Source organism: Giraffa tippelskirchi, chromosome 3 (genome assembly GCF_054371585.1).
Source record: "Giraffa tippelskirchi isolate mGirTip1 chromosome 3, T2T-mGirTip1v1.2.pri, whole genome shotgun sequence".
In the NCBI taxonomy this organism is placed as follows: domain Eukaryota; kingdom Metazoa; phylum Chordata; class Mammalia; order Artiodactyla; family Giraffidae; genus Giraffa; species Giraffa tippelskirchi.
In genome coordinates this window covers 182,678,694-182,698,750 of record NC_137277.1, presented here as the reverse complement: position 1 = coordinate 182,698,750, position 20,057 = coordinate 182,678,694, and the positions used below count along the sequence as shown (strand labels likewise).

Genomic DNA, 20,057 nt, shown 5'->3' with positions numbered 1-20,057 from the left:
GCTTACTTTAATAAGCTCTTAATTTTAAGAATTGAGGTGAAATTCACATAACATAAAACAAGCCATTTTAAAGTGAACAATCAGTGGTGTTTGTGCAACCATCACTGTGATCTATTTTCAAAGCTCTTTCATTACTCTAAACAGAAATTCTGTAACTGTTAAGCAATAGGGACACACATTTTTCATCTGAAGGACGACAGTGAATGGTGAGGGGGAGGGAAAGGAATGGCTCTGCCTTCTCTCTCTAAACCCACTCTCCCCTTGTTCCACTCCTGAAGGCTCATCTGCGTGAACTGCGCTCAGTGAAGTTGCTAGCTGCCTCCTTCTCCTTTCCCATGGATCTGGCCAAGGGGAGGCAGGATCAAAGTCAGAGTATTTATCCTCTGGCTCCCCGCCTGGCAGGGACTGTGTTCTGATCCCTGTGGCTCCAGCTCCAGCAAGGCAGCCCCCTCCCGTAGTAACAACTTCCTCCTCTTGCCCTTCAGCTTCCTGTGTTGTGATCCCCTTGAGTCCCATCCCTGGTAAATTCCCTTAACCCTGCCCACACCTCTGTAAAGAATTCCTTAGTTGAAGGTTCTTTAGTAACCCTTTGAGTGTTCCATCCATTTCTTGCTGGGACATTGTTACAGGAATGGATGCTGTGGTCCATCCCTATGGTCTTTTTGACACTGATCACTTTAGATTTTATGGATCAAACCAGCTCCATTCACAGGTCCCAAGTCTGGGCAAAGGAGATGCTATCCTCCACAAAGCAGGTCCCAAGGGTGCCTGGGGTGTGTGCCAAGGCTTCACTGCCCTCTGGTGGTCAGCTCCTGAAAGTGCACCTCGCGGATCCAACTTAGCTGAACTAAGCCCACCAGGCACTGTGCTGAGACCATTACACTCCTGGGCACGTTCCATCCAGGGATTATTGTCCCCACTTTACAATGGAGAGCCTCTCCCTTGCCTGTAGCATAAACCAAAATCTTGACCGTGGGCTGCAAGGTCCCACCTTCACCTCCCTGCCTGTCACTCTCTGACCCAGCCACACCAGCCTTTCCTCAGCTCCTAGGGTGTTCCCACGTGCAGCTCCCAGTTAGAATATTTGGGAACTCGCTCAAACCTTCTTCACTGGGTTAACCTCAGCTCATCCTGTAGTTCTCTCCTAGGATATCACGTAGGAAAGTCCTGCTCAACACCCCTCCATCCCCTGTCACACAGAGAGAGACACAGAGACATGCATGCACACATAGATACACACACACACGGGCACATAGATACACACAGAGACACACAGACACATAGATACACACAGACACACACACACACAGAGACACACAGAGACACACACACACGGCTTTCCTGGCAGGACTGATGGACGCTGTTCTTCAGAAGGAGCCTGAGGGCTGGGAGCCTCCGGCTTTGCTCATACCTGTATCCCTGGTGCTGGATCCACAGGAATCAGCACACCGGCACCTGACATGGACTAAGTGTTTCTCTGTGCCGGCCACTGAGCCAATTCCTTCAGGTGCCTGGGCTACCTTCCTCCCCCCGAGTCCCTGATGCCCAGGAAGCAGCCCTCAACTCTATCAAAAACTCACACGGATTTATTAGAATATGAAAAAGATTCGGTTTCTTCTGTACAGGCGGCAGAGCGGCAGCAGCTGTGGTGGCTTTGAACATGGTTGTCAACGTCACCCTTGCATGGTGACTCCTGCCCAAAACAGCACTTACATGGAGAGGAGGGGGAGATGAGCACCCACTGCCCAGTCCGCTGGGCAGGGGCATGCTCTGACTATTGCACGATCCTGGGGAAAGGAGTACCCTAGAGAGAAAGACAGAGATCACTAGGCCTGGGCCTGGCCCATGGTGGCCATGGGAGTAGGAGTGTATTTCTGTGAGCAAAGGCCTCTGGGGGCCCAGGACTCCGCTTACCCACCAGCCCTGGCCAGTGGGAGATGCTCAGGGGACACCCCCACCCCCCGAGGACAGGGCTCCACAGCAAGCTGAGTGCAGTGCTTACAAGAGAGGTTCCAGGGGCCAATGGGGGCGGGGAGGGAGAGGAGAGAAAGAACAGACCAGCTGGAGCTGAGAGTCAGGCCCAAGAGAAAGAAGGTCCCAGGAGGCCCAGCATCTATGAGTTAGAGAAAGTCATGATTGGGGTGTTTGTGTTTGTGTGTGTTGCTGGGGGGGGCGGGTGGGGGTGGTGGTGAGGTCATTTCTGAAATCAGAGCCCTGTGGACAGAGGACTGATTTGGGGACGAGTGTTGGGCAGACAGGCACGTATGCGGTTGGGTGATGCTCTGGAGTAGGATGGCGGGAGTTCTGTTCAGGCAGGGGTTTTCAAAAATGTTTTAAAAACAGGAATGCCCTCTGTGCAAATAGAATCGTACGTGGAAGTGTGAACAAACAAAACAGATAAAAAGGCAGCACTCTCCAGAGCTCCGATCAGCAGCCCCTGAAGGGCCCAGTGGTCCCCGCTGGAGCCCAGTTTGGAGAGCTGAGTCCCAGCTCCAGACAGAGCTCAGAGGTGCCCTCAGCCTGCAGCTCTGAGTAAGGACAGGTCAGGTGAGGTGGCCAGGCTGAGAGCCGGCAGGAGGACGGCATGGCCACGGGTCCCCGACCCCTCCCCAAGTCCCAGGCCTGGTCCTAGTCTCTTCCCTGTTAATGAAGGGCCCGGCCTAGGCCAAGGGAGGCCCCGGCTCCTTCCCTTCCCAGGAGGGACCAAGGCTGAGCCAGAGGCTCTTTGGTTAGAAACTAAGATTGATTTCAATGAGCAGGGTGACGGAATGGGAGGGGGCCCCACAGAGGTCTAGGGGACTCAGAGGCCCTGGTAGGGAGAGAGCTTGGCTTGGGAGGGGGCAGGGTTTGCCTCACAGCCCGGCAGGTCCACCTCAGAGGGATGGATCAATTAGGAAGGCAGTTCTGGCGGGAGGGCGCTTCCCGGGAGGCAGGGGGAAGCCGTGCTGCAGTGGGGGCTGTGGGCCCAGCTGCCATGCGGTGGGGGAGGGCCAGGGCCAGTCCAGGTCGGGAAGGACGAGGGGAACCCCTCCTGCCCCCTGCCAGCAGCCCCGGCTCTGGTGGGAGAGTCCATGGTGGGATGGGCACTGCCCGCTGGCCCCCCAGTGCTACTGGCCCTTGGGGATGAAAGGCTCTCCCTCCCCAGGCTCAGGGTGGGGGCCTGGGTCACTGAGGCAGCGCTGTATCCTCTGAGAGCTGGGGCTGTCGCTCGGCGCCGGGGTGAAGACATCATCGGTGCCCGGGGATGAGGGCTCCTTGGTCCGCATCATGAGGCCCCCATCGGGGTCCTCATCATCCTCCTCCTCCTCAGCCAGCCTCCCCGGATCCCGGCTCAGCCCCAGGACCTTGCCCTTCAGCTCCTCATTCACCAGGTCCACGGACTCAGGCGACTGCGGGGAGGCCGGGTCGATGGTGATCACAGGCAAGTCGGCCTTGGGCTCATAGGCCAGCGGGTCTGCGAACCAAGAACAAGGCGCAAGCTGGCTTCCGGCCCTGAGCCCTCCCAGTGCGTGGCCCACCTCTGCCCGTGCCAGTGGCTCCCAAAGAGCCTGCCTGTGAGTGTGGTGATCCTGGTATGCCTCAAATCACTCCACACGGACCTTTCACAAGCCCTGTCACCTGGCCAATAGTTCCTCCTTGCCCTCGGACTGCACTCTCCAAGGTAGGACTGGGCTCCCCTGCTCAGCCCTGGGGCTCCCATAGGAGTCCCTGCTTGGACGAAGAGTTCAGACCCCCTCCTGAGTCCCCCGTCCTGGAAGGCCTGCCCTTGGTGCCCCACATGTCGGAGAGCCCAACAGTGCAGCCCCCTCCAGCCTCCCCGCAGGCACCCAGCTCCTCAGCGTGAGCCTCCCCGTGGAGCACTCTGTCCCTGGGGAGGACGGCAGGGCCACTCTTCTGGGGGGCACCCCTCTGGTGAACCTCCAACTCCACCTGATATAGGAGGAGCTCACGGCTTGGGAGGAAGGCAGGGCGGGAGAAGCCCATCCTCCCTTCAGGCTTTCTGAGGGCAGGCCCTGTTAGAGCCTCATCCTCCGGAGACAGTGGCCCCGTGCCCAGCCTCAAGGCCCCTCGCCAGGGCCCCCCACGCCCTGCCTTACCTGAGCCAATGCGGGCCCGCGACATGGTGGGCGAGTCCATCTTGTGGGCTGGCACCGTCAGGTAGTTGTTGATCTGACAGAGGAAGAGCAGACGGGGGTGAGCAGAGGCGGCCCCTCTGGACGGCGCCCCGAGCCGGTGGCCACACACCCTCCTTTGTGTGCCCGGGGCCCCTGCTCCCTCTCTGCCCATGCCAGTGGCAAGCCTGGGCCAGTGCTGGGTTCTGAGGGCTTGGCCCAGCCTCTTGCTGAGCTCTGGGGTGACCTTGAACACCCCCGCACTGTCCCGCCTCTCCCACGGGGACACCAGCCCAGCCTCTAGCTCCAGCCCTCTTCTGCCCCTGAGGACAGACCCACAGTTAACTCAGGAATGTCACTCGGGCCCTGGACGGCCGCAGGGATTCTCAGTGCAACACGATCCGACTGAACTCAGCCTCTCATCTTCCTTCAAAACTGGCTACTTCCTTGGTGTCCCCTCAGCCACCCCACCTGCCTACCCCAATCAAAGGCCAGACGCGACCCCTGCCTCCTTTTCCTCTTCCCTTGGTCCCACCTCAAACTGGTAACCAAGTCTCGCCACTCCGACCTCCTAAATATCCCTTGAATTCTGCCTGCTCCTCCCCTCCCCCTCACCACCCTGCTAATCCACCTGCACCCCTTCCCATGTGCTTCCCTAGCTGAGAACCCTTCATGACTCTCCATGCTTTGGAAGAAAGCCCAAACCCATAACGCCATGAGCAAGCTTCCTTGAAAGCTGAACCCCCTCAGTCTGCGGGGTCAGGAACTTACGCATAGTTTCTTTCCTTCTGCCTGGCCCTTCCCCTGCCCACGCTCCCTCCCCTGTGACTCTCATTCCTGAGCACTCTGACCACTTCCTTGTTAGAGGTGCTCAGAGCCCCTTGCACTTCCGGTTCTGCCCAGGCCACTGCATGAGAAGCTCCGTAAGGGAGGGACTGGGCTGATTCACCATCCGATTCACGGAGGCAATTCTGCCACTTGGCACTTAGGGAGAGCTCCACAGATATTTTCCTGAACGAATGAATGAAGGCATGTGTGTCTTGCTTTCTGACTCTGAGCCTTAGTTTTCTCACTAGAAAATGAGAGGTTAGAGCACGTGGATAGACTCTTCTAGACCTGATACCCGAGGAGACAGTGGGGAAGGGGGGCCTCTTTGCTGCTCTGAATGGAGAAGAGGTGGAGAAGGCAGCTTTCTGGAACTTTCCCTGGGCTCAGCTTTTGAAACATGCGGGGTGTGTGTGTGTGTGTTCAGTTGCTAAGTTGTGTCTGACTCTTTGCAACCCCATGGACAGGGCAGCCTGGAGGGCTACAGTCCTAAACACAGGAGGGCTATAGTCCATGGAATTTTCCAGGCAAGAACACTGGAGGAAGCTAAAACACCAGATGGGAGTGGCTCTGTCTCCCAGAGGGCTGGGTGGTGGTGGTGCAGGCAGAGGAAGAGCCCAGGTTCCCCGAGAAAGGCGGGAGCCGGCTCTAGCTCCGGACACACCTTCTGCTCCAGTTGCCGGGCCTTCTGTCTCCGGAGCAGCATCTGGTTCCAGGCCTCCTCGTAGGGGTCGGCCACCAGCGTGTGTCTGTTGTAGGACCGCAGCTGTGGGAGGAACAGCTGTCAGGCAGGCCGGCCAGGTCCTGGAAGCTGGGCCTGGAGGGGTTGGGGTGGCTCTGGGAGCGTGGAGCAGAGGAACGTGGGGCGGGGAGGGGCTCCTCTGCAGTAAGGGAAGTGGGCCAGGCGGGGAGCAGCCCCTCACCCGCTGTCTGGTCTTCTGCAAGTTGTTCCTCAGGATTTTGCGGATCTCCTCTTCCTTGTCCTTGGACAGTGCTGGCAAGATGCGCTCGGCCGGCAGGGACTTGGGGTGGATGTTCCTGGGATAACGCAGCACAGATTAGAAAATTCCTGAGACTCTGGGGACTGGGCCGGGCCAGAAGGGTCCCCTGGGGATGACCCGGTTGGGTGCACCAAGCCTTGGGTCCTCAGTGTGGTCGCCCCGCCCGGTGGAATGACCCAGGGGCCCACTCCAGGTGGGTGTTGAGGGGTCGGCGTGTGGCTTGCAGAAGCGGCCGCGGTTGGCCACTAGCACTCACTGCATGGAGACGGTGGAGACAGCCGAGGGGATCTTGCCCATGCCGCCACTTTCCACCAGCTCGATGGCCTGCTTCATCTCCATCTTGTGGTAGAAAGCGATGAGCTGGGGCTCCTTGGAGCGCTCGCCAGCTATCAGACACTTCTTCACATACTTCTTATTAAATCGGTTCAGCCTGGTGGGAGGCGGGAGGAGATGGGTGAAGCCGGCTCCTGTGATGGGAAGATGCCCAGGCCCCGGAGAGGGGGACCCTTACCTGCCCCTCCCCTCCCTCTTGCCCACCAGGCCTGCCACCTACTTGTCTTTCCAGTGGTGGTGGCCGTAGTGGCCACAGATGTCCTCGATGCCTGTCAGAAGGTGGTCCAGGAACTGAAACGGGCCCAGGGCCAGGTCAAGCCTCACTACTGGGCTCCTCCCCGACCAAGACTCCTGAATGGGCCCCCACCTTCCACCTCTGCTCAGCTCAGCCCTGTAGTTCCATAAGCAGCCAGGAGGTGGCACCCACACCCCACTCATCCTGAACCCCAGTGGACCCCTCCAGCCCTCTGCCACTGGGGCCTGGCCGAACCCTCTTCTCTGAACCCACTTGTGCCCAGCACCTGGGACAGGTTCCTGCAGAGGCAGAGATAGCATGACGCCCCCTCAGGTTCCTGGCTGCTCACACCACCCCTCCCTATGGGGTGACCTGGTGACCTCAGGAGGCTGAAGGACCACCCCAGCACTGGATGAGGGAGGAGGGGCTGACTGAGGACATGGATGCGAGGCCTAGCCTCCTCCTGCAACACAGGGCCCAGGCCAAGCTTCGGGTACCTGCGTGTGGATCTCCTCGTTGATAGAACGCTTCGTTTCTTGCTTTTTCTTCACAGCCAGCAGGTCTACCAGGGGCCGAATGGTCATGCCCTGGGGGGCGGGTGGGTGTCAGGCACTCCAGTTCTGCCACCCTGGCAGGGATACCACAGAGGTCCCCCATCCTAAGGTCCCTGAGTCTGGAGTGCCCTTTGCCCTGATGTCCCCAATCTCCCAACATCCAAGCTGTGTTTATATTAAGCCCACTTCTTCCTGAAGACATAGCCAGGGGTTTCACAGCCCATCCAGCCGAGGGACTCACACACAGGTCATCTAGCCCGGGCCAGATTCCAAGCGAGAGCTCCACCACAAATGTGTTCTGTCACCCCAGGGAAGTCAGGCCTGCCTAGCTGGGAGGACCACCTCTGCTCTGGCCCCCTTGCAGGTTTTTGACCCAGAAGGACCTAGTAAGAACAGCAGTAGCTAATCTAACTGCACACTTGTCAAGTGCCAGGGCCAGTGGTGTTTTTACTAGAATTAGCATTTCAATACCTACAATGACCCTAACAGGTAAGCCCCTTCCTTGTCCCCATTGTACAGATGAGGAAACTGAGACTGAGAGAGGTTAAGTAACTTCCTAAGGTCTCACAGAAGTAGTAAAGTTGGATTCAAACTCAGGCAGGGAGGTCCCTACCTCAATGCTGCCTTCATTAAAAACTGGCTTAGTAAACCATCGGCATATACAACTGCAAAATCAAGGTGATAAAATGTTTTTGAGGATGGAAGCAGGGCAAGACGACCAAAGAGGCAGCCTCTTCTTTTAAAAGACAGAAGCCAAGTCCAGCCCCAGGAAGCTTGCTCTACACTGTTTTCTCCGGAGAAGGCAGTGATGTTTCCCACTGAGGGCTTGTCCAGGGTTATTATCCAGGAAAGATGGAGAGGGTGGTAGAGAAACACATAGATGAAGTGTTTCTCACTTGCCCACAGTCACGGGTCAGATAACGAGAAATGATTTACATCATCTCAGGCTGGGCTCCCTCCGGGACTCGAGGGGTGGGTGAGGTTCTCAGCTAAGCCTGGGTTGTTCAAATGCACAGAAATCACGGCCAGCAGCTGGAAGGATTCTTCAGGATCATCCAGTCCAGTCCCCTCCCTTCACAGATGGGGATCTGAGACCCAGAGATGGGAGGAGAATCTTTCTGGGGTCATACTGGCAGCAGCAGAGCTCTGGCTAATGGCCTCCTACTGCGCAGCTCAGGGACTTTTCACCTTTCCAGTCCCCATGTGGTGCTACTGCCCCCATTTGATTGATGTGGAAACTGAGACCCTAAGATACTAAACCGCTTCCCTCAATCCCTACCATGAGCTTCATGGTCCTGCTGACTGGACCCAGCCCTCTTAATGCTACCTGGGCTCCTAACTAAGCTGGACAGCGTCACTCCACAGTGACGCATGATCAAACTCTCCCTTTACAATTGAACACACTGGGGCCCAGAAACGGGGAGTGGCTTGTCCAGAGCTGCACGAGGCATTGGTGCAGCTGGAACTAGAACCCGTACCCCCACACCCCCACCCCGGCTCGGTCATGTGCTTCCTCTTTCCTGGCAGAGTCAGGGTCCCCAGGCAGGGCTGCTCCGCCCTGTCCAGCACCTGCACAAAGACGGTGAAAAAGATGACGGTGATGATGGCCGTGAGGAACAGGTCACACATGGGGAAGTGCTTCTTGTCCAGGAGGTAGCCCAGGGAGAAGGCGATGGCCCCTCGCAGGCCCCCATAGGCGATGATGAACTGGTCCTTGGGGGTCAGCTTCACGATGCGGAACTTGTTGATGAACCAGGTCAGGCCCAGCACGCCTGCCAGGGAGGGGAAGCGAGGGGTCAGACTGTCCCAGCCCCTCATGGCTTCTGCAGCTGGGAGATTTCTCTGTCTGGAGGAAGCCTCCACTGGTAAACCTGCCCAGCTCACTCATATCTCAGGTCCCTCAGTCCAAGGTGCTCCTAATCCCTCAATCCAAGAGTTGGGTGGATCTTTAAGGGGGGTCCTTCAACCTGGGTATACTTTAGAGACATTACAGAGGCCTCCAGAGGCTGGAGGGCAGGAGGGTGCCGGGAAAAGAGATGAAACAAGACTGGCTACAAGTTGATACCTATTAAATATGATAGGTATGTGGGGTCTACTTTTCTATGTATTTGAAATTTTCTGTAATAAAAAGTTATTTAAAAATGCTAGGGCTTCCCTGGCGGTCCAGTGGTTAAGACTTCATGCTTGCACTGCAGGGAGCACGGGTTCGATTCTTGGTTGAGGAACTAAGACCCCACGTGCAGCATGGCCAGAGGGGAAAAAAAAAATTGCAGAGGGAGGTCGGAGTCCAATCTCAACCCCATAGCCCCAGAATCTCCAGAAGATGAGGCCCAGGATGAAAGGGTTTTTAAGACAGCACAGCAAGTTAAGTGCCACGACCAGACATAACCTCAGAGAGGAGGTGAGATCCATGGGCGGAAGCCACATGGTCACTGAGGTAACGTGTATCTGGAAGGTGAAACAGCTACCCAAGGGCCTGAGGCCTGGTGCCCAGGGGTGCCCAGGTGCACCCTGGCGCTGGTAGAAGCAGCCGTTGGGAGGCGCTGCAGAAGACTCCGCAAGTGCCAAAGTCACACATGGGAAGAGGCGGTGCAAAGACAACAGACCTGAACACAGACCTGGCCCTGGGGGCCTCAGTCCCTTCCTTAGATACCAGCTGGCTCAGAGTCCCAGGGTTGATGAGGCCTCTTCCACCCGCATACCATGGCTGTCTCCCCACCGGGAGTGCGGCCCTCTATCCCCTCCAGGGCCCATCAGGGCCTCAGCGCTGCGGGGAGCGGGAGTGGGGAAGACTCCCATTCCGCGGGGTGCCCAGGAATGCCAAGCCCGCCGCCTCTGCACACAGCATGCACCCAGCTGCCGTGCGCACACACACCCCTCCCCGGGCCTGGCCCCTCACCCAGCACTCGGGCGATGAGGCAGAAGAGCAGGGTGCTGATGACAAATGTCCAGTTCCAGTGGTGGGAGCCGGCCACGGTGGAGACGCCCAGGAAGATGAAGATGAGGGTTTCGCTGACGCTGCTCCACATTTTGAGGAAATACTTGATGGTCGTGTGGGACTTGTGGGAGATGTTAGCCTCCACGTAGGGGCGCATCACCACGCCCGAGGCAATGAGTCTGGGGGTCAGGGGAGGAAAGAGCGGGGAGCAGGGTTCAGAGTTGAGCCGCACCCTCCCAGGGCTCCTCCAGTGCCAGGGAGGTGGGCAGGGGCCAGGCGCCTGAGCTCCTCTCACGGTCAGACACCCCTGATGGCTTCCAACCCTGTTCTCAATCCTCTCAGCCAACCCTGCAGAAGCGGGCATATTCTGGCATTTTCCAGATGAGAGATCTGAGACGTGCAGAAATAAAGTCACCTGCCCACGGTCACACTGCCAGGGAGTGGCAGAGCTAAGACACGAACAAAAGAAGTTCTGCCCAGTTCCTAAGCCTGGGCCTTTTCCTCGAGGCCACGCGGCCTTTCCACCTGACAAGAGTCAGGTCTCTGGCCACAGGTTTATCCTCCAGAGTGTGGTGTCCCCTTAACACCTGGGTGTCCCCACAGGGAGCTGTCTTCCAAGCCCTTCCCAGCCTGGTGCCCATACCCAGGCTCCACTCCCTCTGCCCCAGCCTCCTCATTGTCACCCCCCATCCCTGTCCCCCAATCCAGCCTTGGCACTTTCAGTGACTTCCCCTAGTGAGAGCACCTTAACACCTCAAGGCTTCCCCACCCCACCCCGATGCAAGATGCAGCTGGGGCCTCAGGACCCCCGTTGCAAGGGAAGCCCTGAGCCCCCTCCTAGGGCTGCTGAGAGGAGCAGTGGGCCTGAGTGCCTACGTCCGGAGACTGCCAAGGGGCTCCCTTTGTAACAAAAGAAAAGAAGAAACAGCTGGGCTGAGGCTTTCCAGAACCTTAAACTCCATGCTCCGAGACCTGAAGCCTGGATCTGGGGGGCTGGGCCCTGGGGAGCTCCCTTTGACCCTACAAGCCCGGGGGGATCTGAGTTGGTGCCCCCCCGCCAAACGCCACACCCAGACTCACGCCATGATGCCCGACAGGTGGAAGAGCTCGGCCGACAGGTAGGCCATGTAGCTGTAGAGGAAGACGAAGAGCGGCTCGATGACGCGGATGTGGGAGGTGAAGCGGGAGGTGAAGGCTGCGATGACCCCGTAGACCACGCCCACGAACACCCCGCCCAGGGAGACCACGAAGAAGCTCAGGAAGCCGAGGATGATGTCCACGATGCCCACGCGGTCATAGTTGGCAAACTCCTCAAAGAGGTGATACAGGACCTGGGAAGGGTGTGCAGGCTGGTCGGCAGGAGAGTGGGCACCCTGCCCCGTGGCTCCTGGGGTTCACCCAGGGCAATTCTGTCCCCTCTGTTGACCACGGCCAAGAGGTAGCAGAGGGGTCTAGGGTCTAGGGGCCAGAGGGTCTTTGGGCCTGCAGGGGGCTGCGCAGAAAAAGAGCCCAGCTCTGCAGCCAAATCACCTGGGTTGAAATTCTGACTCTGCTGCTCCCCAGCTGTACACATGGGGCAAATGACTCAATCTCCTTGTGCTTCAGTTTTCCTGTCCAGAAAATGGGGGCAATAGTACCGACCTCACAGGGCTACTGTGAGATTCAATTAGTTAATGAAGGCAAATTGCCTATCACAGCATTAGCTGCTGTTCACCAAGCTCATCGTGCACATCCCTGCCTGGATTTCAGTCTTTCCTTAGCACAAAGCTGGGAAAGTTCAGATAATGAACTAGAACAGGACCTCTTAACTGTTGAAGCTTTCTAAAAATACACTCGGCCAGCCCATACTCTACTTGGATTGTCTGGAAGTGGGACCCAGAAATCTCTATTCAATAAGGCCCCCAGGGGGTTGCAATGAACCACCAAGTTCAGGCGCTATGGAACCAGAGGCTCTCCACGGCTTCCCCACCTCTGGGCTGGGGAAATAAACGGTCATTGTAACACCACCATCAGACTTTAAGTGGTACTTCATACACTGTAAAGCCCTTTGATTATGGTCATCCTGTTTGCCACACAACAGCCTCATGAGGTAGGCAGGCTAAAGATGCTTGTTCCCTTGCTAAACTAAGGCTCAGAGTGGTGAAGTGACGTGCCGGAGGACTCCCCCAGTCCCGGCCCGGCAGCAACAGAACTGGGCCCGGAGCTTGGTCCCTGCCAGCAGTGGATGGGCCTCCCTCGGGATCCAGCTTTGAGGTCCTATCTACCTCCTCTTAGGTGCTGGCTGCCTGGCCTGCTCCTAGACAGCTCTGCCCAGAAACCAGCTGGGGAGTGTCCAGGCTGAAGGAGTGCAGAGAGAATGGGGAAGAAGACCTGGGGATCCCCGAGACAGACCCTCCAAAGCCCCCAGTACCTGGGCCACATGTGGTAGCAGGGCACCTTTGCTCCAGGGCCAAGGCCTGAGGCCACACAGCTTGGGGCAGCCTTCAGCCCTACCATCTGGGTAATGGGGCATTCACACCCACGCCCAGAGCTCTAGAAAGGGCCTGACTTGGGCCAGGCAGGGAGGGGAGATGCCAAGCACTGACCAGTCCCCTGTGTGCCTGGACACAGCTGTCTGGGAGACGGGGCAGGGCTCCGGCAGTGCGTTCTCAGCCCTGGGCTTCCAAAACTTACTCCTGGCCTGAGGAAATGCTCAGGTCCCTAAAGTGCACTGCCTGGGCCAATGGGGCAGGTACAGAGGGCAAGGTCCTCATTTCTGTCTTGGCACCATTGTCACGGGGACTAAGGACGCAGAGTAGCACAGTGCTAAGCGTTTGGACTCTGGACTCAGACTGTGTAGATCTGAACCCCAGTTACATCATTTATCAGCTAATATGATCATGGATGAGTTCCTTAATCTCCCAGTGTCTCAGTTCCCTCACTCGAAAAACAGGGAAAAATCACTGTGCTAACCTCATGTAGTCTGTGCAGATTAGCTGAGATAATACATAATCAGACAGGAAGCACGCAATAAACCCCAGCAATGACTACCACCACTGCCCCTGTCTTGGGGAGGCATGGCCATGGGCCAACGGTGGCCAGACTGGGGCTTCCACTCTTGCAGCCATGCCCCACTGCTCCCCAAGAGTGCCAGCCTGAACCCCAACATACACCCAGATCCTCTGGGGCGGGCTTCATCTCTGGCACCCACTGCTTTTGCAGATATGAGTGAGTGTGACTCCTGTCAGAGGCCCAGGAGGACAGCAGGCTCAGGACAACGGTCCCTGCTCCAGATGGGGAAAAAGACCGGCGTGGCACCCGTGGGCCAGGGTGGGTGCCCGAGGAGACAGGACAGATGGGCCAGCCTGCGGCTCCCCCGGGGTTCACGAGGAGCTGACGGGGGCGCCCGGGGGAGAGGAGAGAGAGGAAGCCGAGGCTGTCGGCAGGCGACCATCGCTGTCGGTAGCTTCTTTGAGGTGCGGCTTCCTGAGCGGCTGGGAGTGAGGTGGGAGTGCGTGTGTGAGCGTGCACAAGGCGTGCACATGGGTCCATGAGTTTTCCTGTGTGGGCAGCTGCTCTCTGAGGGGTCCAGCCAGGAGAGGGATGTAGGTGTTTGCACAATACAACATGAGTGTGCACATACACGTATCTGTTTCCTGAGGAAGCAGGCTGGGAGGAAGGGTATGTGGAAACATACACAGCCTTGCCACGTGCAGACCCTGTGGTGGGGGTGTCTGTCCTCACTAGACCTGGGAGGAAAGCACTAACTACTCTGCCACATCCTGTCAAAGGTGAAGCCCAGAGAGGTACAGTCACATGTCTAAGGTCACACAGTAAGCAAGTGGCCAACCCAGACTGACCCACTTTACTTGCCACCTTCTGGAGGTTTTAGAGACGAGGTTCCTTTCCACGAATGCTGCCCCCAAACTCTGCACAAATTAAACTCTAACTTAAGACACGTGTGTGCATGTGTGCACGTGCACATGCATGCGTGCTCAGTCATGTCCAACTCTTTGGCTGTAGCCTACCAGGTTCCTCTGTCCATGGGATTTCCCAGGCAAGAATACTGGTGTGGGTTCCTCCTCCGGGGGATCTTCCCAACCCAGGGATCAAACCTTCATCTCCTGCATTGGCAGGTGGATTCCTTACCACTGAGCCACCTGGGAAGCCCTAGCTTAAGACACAGCTAACATGAAAGCTAAAATGCCCCTCAGACTAACTGGTCTATAAAGGGTAAACTGAGGTACAAAGAGAAGTCATTTAGCCAAGATCACAGCACAGTGCATCCGGGACAGAGCATACGACCTGGTCAGGCCAAGAGCTCAGGCCCTGCAGTCAGACAGACCTGGCTTCCAATTTCAGTTCTATCTAGTCTACTGAGTTATTTAACTTCTTTAAGCTTGACTCCTTCTCTGCAAAGTGAGACTAAGAAGCACCTCTTAACATAGTCAGGATAACTGAGATAATCCCTGCTGGTGCCCAGCACGATGGCTACATGCAGCAGGCAGGACTGGACACGCTGTCTTACTCTCATGAGCGGGGGGATGTGGGATTCACTCTGGACCTGGACCTGGGTCTGGGTCTTGCGTGCCCCGGGGCATGGTCCCTGCCTCTCACCACAGTGACGGCGTCGTTGAGTAGGGACTCCCCGAACACAAGGATGTGGAGCAGCTCATTGATGTGAATCTCCTCGAAGACGGCTAGCACGGCCACGGGGTCCACGGCTGAGATGATGCTGCCGAACAGCAGGTTCTCCAGGAGGCCGATGTTGTTGATCTGCTCGCCTCCCACCAGGCACACAGCGTACATGAGGCCGCCCAGGAAGAAGGCGTTCCACAGCGTGCCCACCACGGCGAAGATCAGGATGGTACCCAGGTTCTCCGTGAACTGCCGCAGCGGCAGGAAGTAGCCGGCATCCAGGATGATAGGCGGCAGCAGGAAGAGGAAGAAGACTTCCGACTGCAGGATGGGGGGCGTCTCGCCCACACCCTTGATCAGACCCCCCACCAGCAGCCCCACCACAATCAGCAGGCAGCTCTCCGGGACGATGCTCGAGATGGTGGGGATCACGTGGAATCCTGCAGAGGGTGAGATAATGGAAGGCCATGGGCTTGAGGGGAGCCAGGAGAACAGAAGGCTAGGGCTGGTGCTGAAGGCTAGGGGTAGGACAAAGAGGGGCTCAGGCTTGGTCTCAGGGGGCCACTCTGTTAACTCTCTGAGCCTCAGCCTCCTTGCCTAGAGCTGATAATACCAGCCTCACAGGCTAACATAACACAGTTATGGATTATGTTTATACATAACTAAGTGATGTATAAACTACATGATGATGTTGTTGAAGTGCTTTTTACAAAGGATATACAGATGCTCTCCGTCACTGTCATAAAGTAGGAGAAAGAACCCACTCTATATGCCTCCAGAAAGCAGAAATAATACGCTGATTACTGAGGCTCCAAGTACCACCCAGTTCCCTGACTGCCCCATCTGCCCAGGTTAGGGTAGGGGTCCTTCTCTGGTGCCTTCCTCTCTCACAACTTCAATCTGCAATCCTGAGGGCCTTACCTAACACCTGAACCCAAGTCATCAGTCCAGGCACAAGTTTAGGGAGATGAATGTAAGCTCAAGACCAGGCATAACAATGGAAGAATTTTGTCTAAGGGAAGACATCAAGTTCCCCATCACGGAGGCGTTGTAGAAAAAGGCAGACAATGGTTGGTGGAGAGGTGACACAGGAGACAGGAAGGAGCACAGAGGAATCAAAGACTATCAGCGCAGGAAGGAACCTGGGGATCATATTGCCTGGGGCCTGCAAACGTGCAGGATGCACCCAGCGACTTCCAATCCCAGCCTCGCGTGCTTTCCTGCTGAGCCCAGAGAGATGCTCAGGAAGCCGACAGCAATCAATGGGTTCTGCGCGTGAGACAAAACCTGTTTGCCATCCTGTTTCTCACCCAATTCCACCCACTTTAAAGAAGGGGCAGCTGAAGCTCAGGGAGGGGAAGAGGTTCACCCAAGGTCACACAGCTCATCGGTAGTAGAACCAGGACAGAACCCAGGTCTGACCCCACCAGCTCCTATCAAACTCCCCCGTTCTTTAAATCACCCCCTCCTTTCTCTCCATTAAGGTGAAAATGCCCCTCTGCCTGAGACCCACCAGCCGTCTCCCCAAGCCAGGTCCTGGCCAGCAGCAGCGGCAGGCCACCCTCTGCAGCTGGTCCCCTTGGTTCCAAACTTGGAGCTGGGAAGCGGCAAAAATCCCTTTCAGAGAGGGACCCTCTCAATGCCAGCTCTGCCCCCAAGCTGCTCATGGGCCTCTGGTTTGTTTTGGGTGGGGAGGTGGGTGGAGAAGACCTAGGACATAACCCCCAAGGTCTGCTTGGCTCGGATGGTCTGCTTGCCACTTTGCTCAAGGTGGAAGCTCCCGCTCTCCTCCCCTCCTTAGCTTGTAAACTCTCTGCAGGCAGATTCCACCTCTGATTACAATTATGTCCCCAGGGTCGGGGATACAGGAGGTGCTCAACAAGTATCTACTGATCGGAAAATGCAAAGGGCTTGGCCAGAACCCATGTGAATCTCTATAACCTGTCTGGCCAGGCCTCTTCCCTCTTTACCCCTGGAAAACCTTGGGAAGGAAGAGGAACACCGTCCCCAGGCCCAGAGCCCTCCTGCTGTCAGGTACTGATCTGGGTGGTGCCAGCACCCGCTACAAGTCAGGACTCGGTACACCATCCAGGCCCAGAGCCTGTCACAGGGCCAAGCATCCAGGAGATACAACTGAATCATGTTGGGAAAAAAAAACAACACATCTCCATCCTAGGCCAGGAGACTTCAAAACAGACCTGACCAAAAGTCACTGGTTTTAGGACTTCCCTGGTGGTCCAGTGGTTAAGACTCTGCGCTTCCAGTGCCAGGGGGTGTGGGTTTGATCTCTGGTCAGTGAACTAAGATCTCATATGCTGTGTGGTAAGGCCAAAAAAGAAAGTCACCACTTTTGCTGAAAAGTCCACTTCTCTTACCCTGCCACACCCGTTCGTCTTTGACTGTCTGTCAGTAACCCTCAGGGTTCACGTGGCTGGTACACTGCGAAGGGCTAAGTCAGGGTGAGTCCAAGCCTCCCCTGCTCTAAAGATTAAAGTCCAAACTTTCAGGATGCCCTTCATCATCAGGTCTTGCTCATGTCTCATGCTCCCTCCTGTCTTTTTTTTTTTTTTGACCTCACCATGCAGCTTGTAGGATCTTAGTTCCCTGACCAGGCATTGAACCCAGGCCCGCACAGTGAAAGCACCGAATCCTAACCACTGGTCCACTAGGGAATTCCCCCCACTGCGTATTCTTATGTTTCGACTTTGACAAACTCCTTGCAATTCGCTCAAGTGAGCTACATCCTCTTTGGCCTGAAGAATTTTGCCTAGTCCAGTCGGCCTGTCCAGAACACTGTTCCTCTACCCACACTATATGTGGCTGACACCATATCCTTCTGCCTGCCTCCTCTTCCAGGAAGCATTCCCTGACCACCCTTGCCTGCCTGGGCTAGAGCAGGAGTCCTCTGATGTGTCCCCCATCATAACCTTCGACCCACAGTCATGACCCGGATTCCTCTTTCTCCCTAACACCCAGTGAGGTAGACAATGCAGGCAGAAGCAGTGAAACAGGACAATGGCACCACACCTGGGACCTGTATCTGCCTTGAGGGAAGGCAGGACAGCATGGGGGTTTGAGGCAGCCAAACCCAGCCAGCTGAACTCCTCAACACCCCACCCTCACCCCAGAAGCTGAGCAACAAAAGCTGCCACAGGAGTAGGCAGAGTCTAAAGAGGCAGCCCAGGGCGGGTGGAGGACAGCGTTTACCTCCACCTAGACTGCTAGGCTTTGAAATTGCCTCACTGCCCTCTATATCATCTGACCAATCCACAGAGCTTTCCTGGCTGCAGGAAGTGCCAGGCAGTGTACCAGGGACAAGTAAGCTTCAGCTCATTGAGGGAGCAGAGGGATGATTGTGTGTGTGTGTGTGTGTGAGAGAGAGAGAGAGAGACACTCCAAGAGCAATAACATGAAGAACACTCATTACTCCTAAAGGTGCACCAGGAGCCAGGCCCATGTCACCTCTTTAGTCCTCACAACAGCCCTGTGGGATAGGTATTGTCCTCATTTTGCAGAAGAGAAAGTCGAGGTTTGGCAAGGTTCAGTAGCCTCCCTAGAGTGCAGGGGAGGAGGCTGACTCTAGTTCAGAGTATCTCACTTCTTCAAGTGAGTTGGTCCCCAGAGTACCTGGGGCTGGTGCCCTGTTCCCAGAACAGAACCCCCCACCGGGTCTTCTTCTGTCCGCCCTGCCTCTCAGGGAGCAGAATCCCAGGCCCTGACGGGCAAGGGGAGAGGAGGGAAAGAAAGTCTGGGATCCACCCTGGCTCCTGGCCTGAGGGTAGGCTGCATGTTACTGGAAAGCAGCTTCTGGGGGAGGGGCAGATTCTGTCATCAGGCGCAGCGGAAAGGGGCCTGACGGTCTGTTCTGACTTGTCCCTCTCCCAAGGCCCTGACTCCACCGGTTGTCCCCATCTTGCACCCCGGACACTGAGTGAAGTGAAAGGGGGTCAGTTGGGTCTCTGGGCCCTTGACCAAGACCCAGCATTGAGGCAGGACCCCAAGATGCCATGAAATGAGGCAAAACGTCTGGGCCTGAACTTGTGACAGTGGTGATGTCACCAGGATGGAATCCGGAGTGGGGGCAGAGGCCACCAGACTCAGACCCAAGCCGTGAGAGCCGACAGGGACCTCAGAAGCCATCTGGATCCTCCATCACACGGTTGGGGAAACTGAGATGCAAAGAGGGGCGGCGACCAGTCAGGTCACGCCTGGTCCCCCCACAAGGACCCGTGAAGCTCAAGTCCAGGGGTCGCTCTAGCCACACAGCCTCCTGCTGGAGCCCCCAGACCTGCCAGAGCAAGGACGGAAGGAGAAGATCTGGAATTCAACATCTCCCGGCCACGAGGGGAAACCGCTGACACAGTTTGGGGCTGGCTTCCCTTTTTAGGCGAAGAGGCGGGGGCAGGGGAGTCGTGTTTCTCACTCTGTCCAGTGTAGGTGGCAGCTGGGCAACTGGGGGCACACACGTATACACACTCACTCTAGCTCTGACACACGCTCACTCTGCCCACTGTCTGACACACACACTCTCTCACATTCTCTCTCAGGCACATTCCCCACGCTTTCACTCACTGACATACTCTCACACACATACTCTGACCACGCACTCGTTCTCTTACACATCTATGCACACAATCACCTACATTCTTGCTGTCTCTGACATGCACGCTCTAAGACATTCACACTCACCCACCCTCTGTCTTAGAGACACACACACACATACTCTTTCTCTGACACACACAGGTAAATTGAATCGGCACGTGATTAAACTGCAGACTGATGAGGGGCTCTTGGTCCCCGGCAGCCTCTCTGTTCGTCACCATGAGAACGTTTTATTTACATCCCAGACAGTCCCCACCTGCTGAGACTGGGTGCCGGGCAGTGGGCAGGCAAGACTGTCCCACGTCACCCTTGGTTGCCAGGGTGAAGGGATACCCTAACCCCACGTGCTGCATCTCTCCCCTGGCCTGGTAGTCAGAGGGGAGTGCCGGGAAGAGGGGCCTCCCTGGCCCCCCAGAGCTGGGTCAGCAGGGACCCAGGGGCACACGAGGGGCTCTGCCGCCCTAGTTCCTGGCCTGAGGACTGCTCTGGGGCTGCAACTCGGCCAGGTCCCAAGGGATTCCTGGCTGCATAAAGATTCCATGTCTTTAACTCCCTCTTCAACTGCCCCAGCAACCAGTCCCCCCTACAGTAATGAAAGGTGATCCCTCCCAAGGAGAGCCTGGCGCTGGACAGTTTACAGCAGCTTGCTCTGCTATGTCTAACTCACCTGCACCTCACCAGGCTCTGGGCCGTCACAGTCACCATCCCCCCAGCTTAGAGAGGAGGAAACTGAGGCACAGAAAGGTGAAGCAACTTGCTCGAAGTCCAGTGGCTGGCAACTGATTCAAATCCAGGCAGTCTGGTGCCACTCTGGGTTCTCACCCACTTGCCACATTTATG

At 56.6% G+C, this 20,057-nt stretch overlaps 1 protein-coding gene across 2 annotated transcripts in view; it reads right to left on the bottom strand.

Moving 5' to 3' along the window:
* Positions 1–1,564: 1,564 nt before the first annotated feature.
* Positions 1,565–20,057, bottom strand: part of SLC9A1 (solute carrier family 9 member A1) — a 55,212-nt gene continuing 36,719 nt past the window's right edge. Inside the window, exons 1-13 of one of the 2 annotated variants that reach the window (XM_081580452.1) lie at positions 17,500–17,533; positions 15,537–15,884; positions 14,595–15,055; positions 11,079–11,329; positions 9,960–10,177; positions 8,630–8,832; positions 7,004–7,093; positions 6,492–6,562; positions 6,195–6,368; positions 5,861–5,975; positions 5,602–5,703; positions 4,098–4,170; positions 1,565–3,454 (exon numbers count right to left, since the gene is read on the bottom strand). In XM_081580452.1, coding sequence (XP_081436578.1) covers positions 3,108–3,454; positions 4,098–4,170; positions 5,602–5,703; positions 5,861–5,975; positions 6,195–6,368; positions 6,492–6,562; positions 7,004–7,093; positions 8,630–8,832; positions 9,960–10,177; positions 11,079–11,329; positions 14,595–15,055; positions 15,537–15,558 — 2,127 coding nt within the window. In that variant the 5' untranslated portion in view covers positions 15,559–15,884; positions 17,500–17,533 and the 3' untranslated portion in view covers positions 1,565–3,107. Of the gene's footprint in view, positions 3,455–4,097; positions 4,171–5,601; positions 5,704–5,860; positions 5,976–6,194; positions 6,369–6,491; positions 6,563–7,003; positions 7,094–8,629; positions 8,833–9,959; positions 10,178–11,078; positions 11,330–14,594; positions 15,056–15,536; positions 15,885–17,499; positions 17,534–20,057 lie in introns of those variants that run through there. The other variant, XM_081580451.1, reaches the window with a different exon arrangement.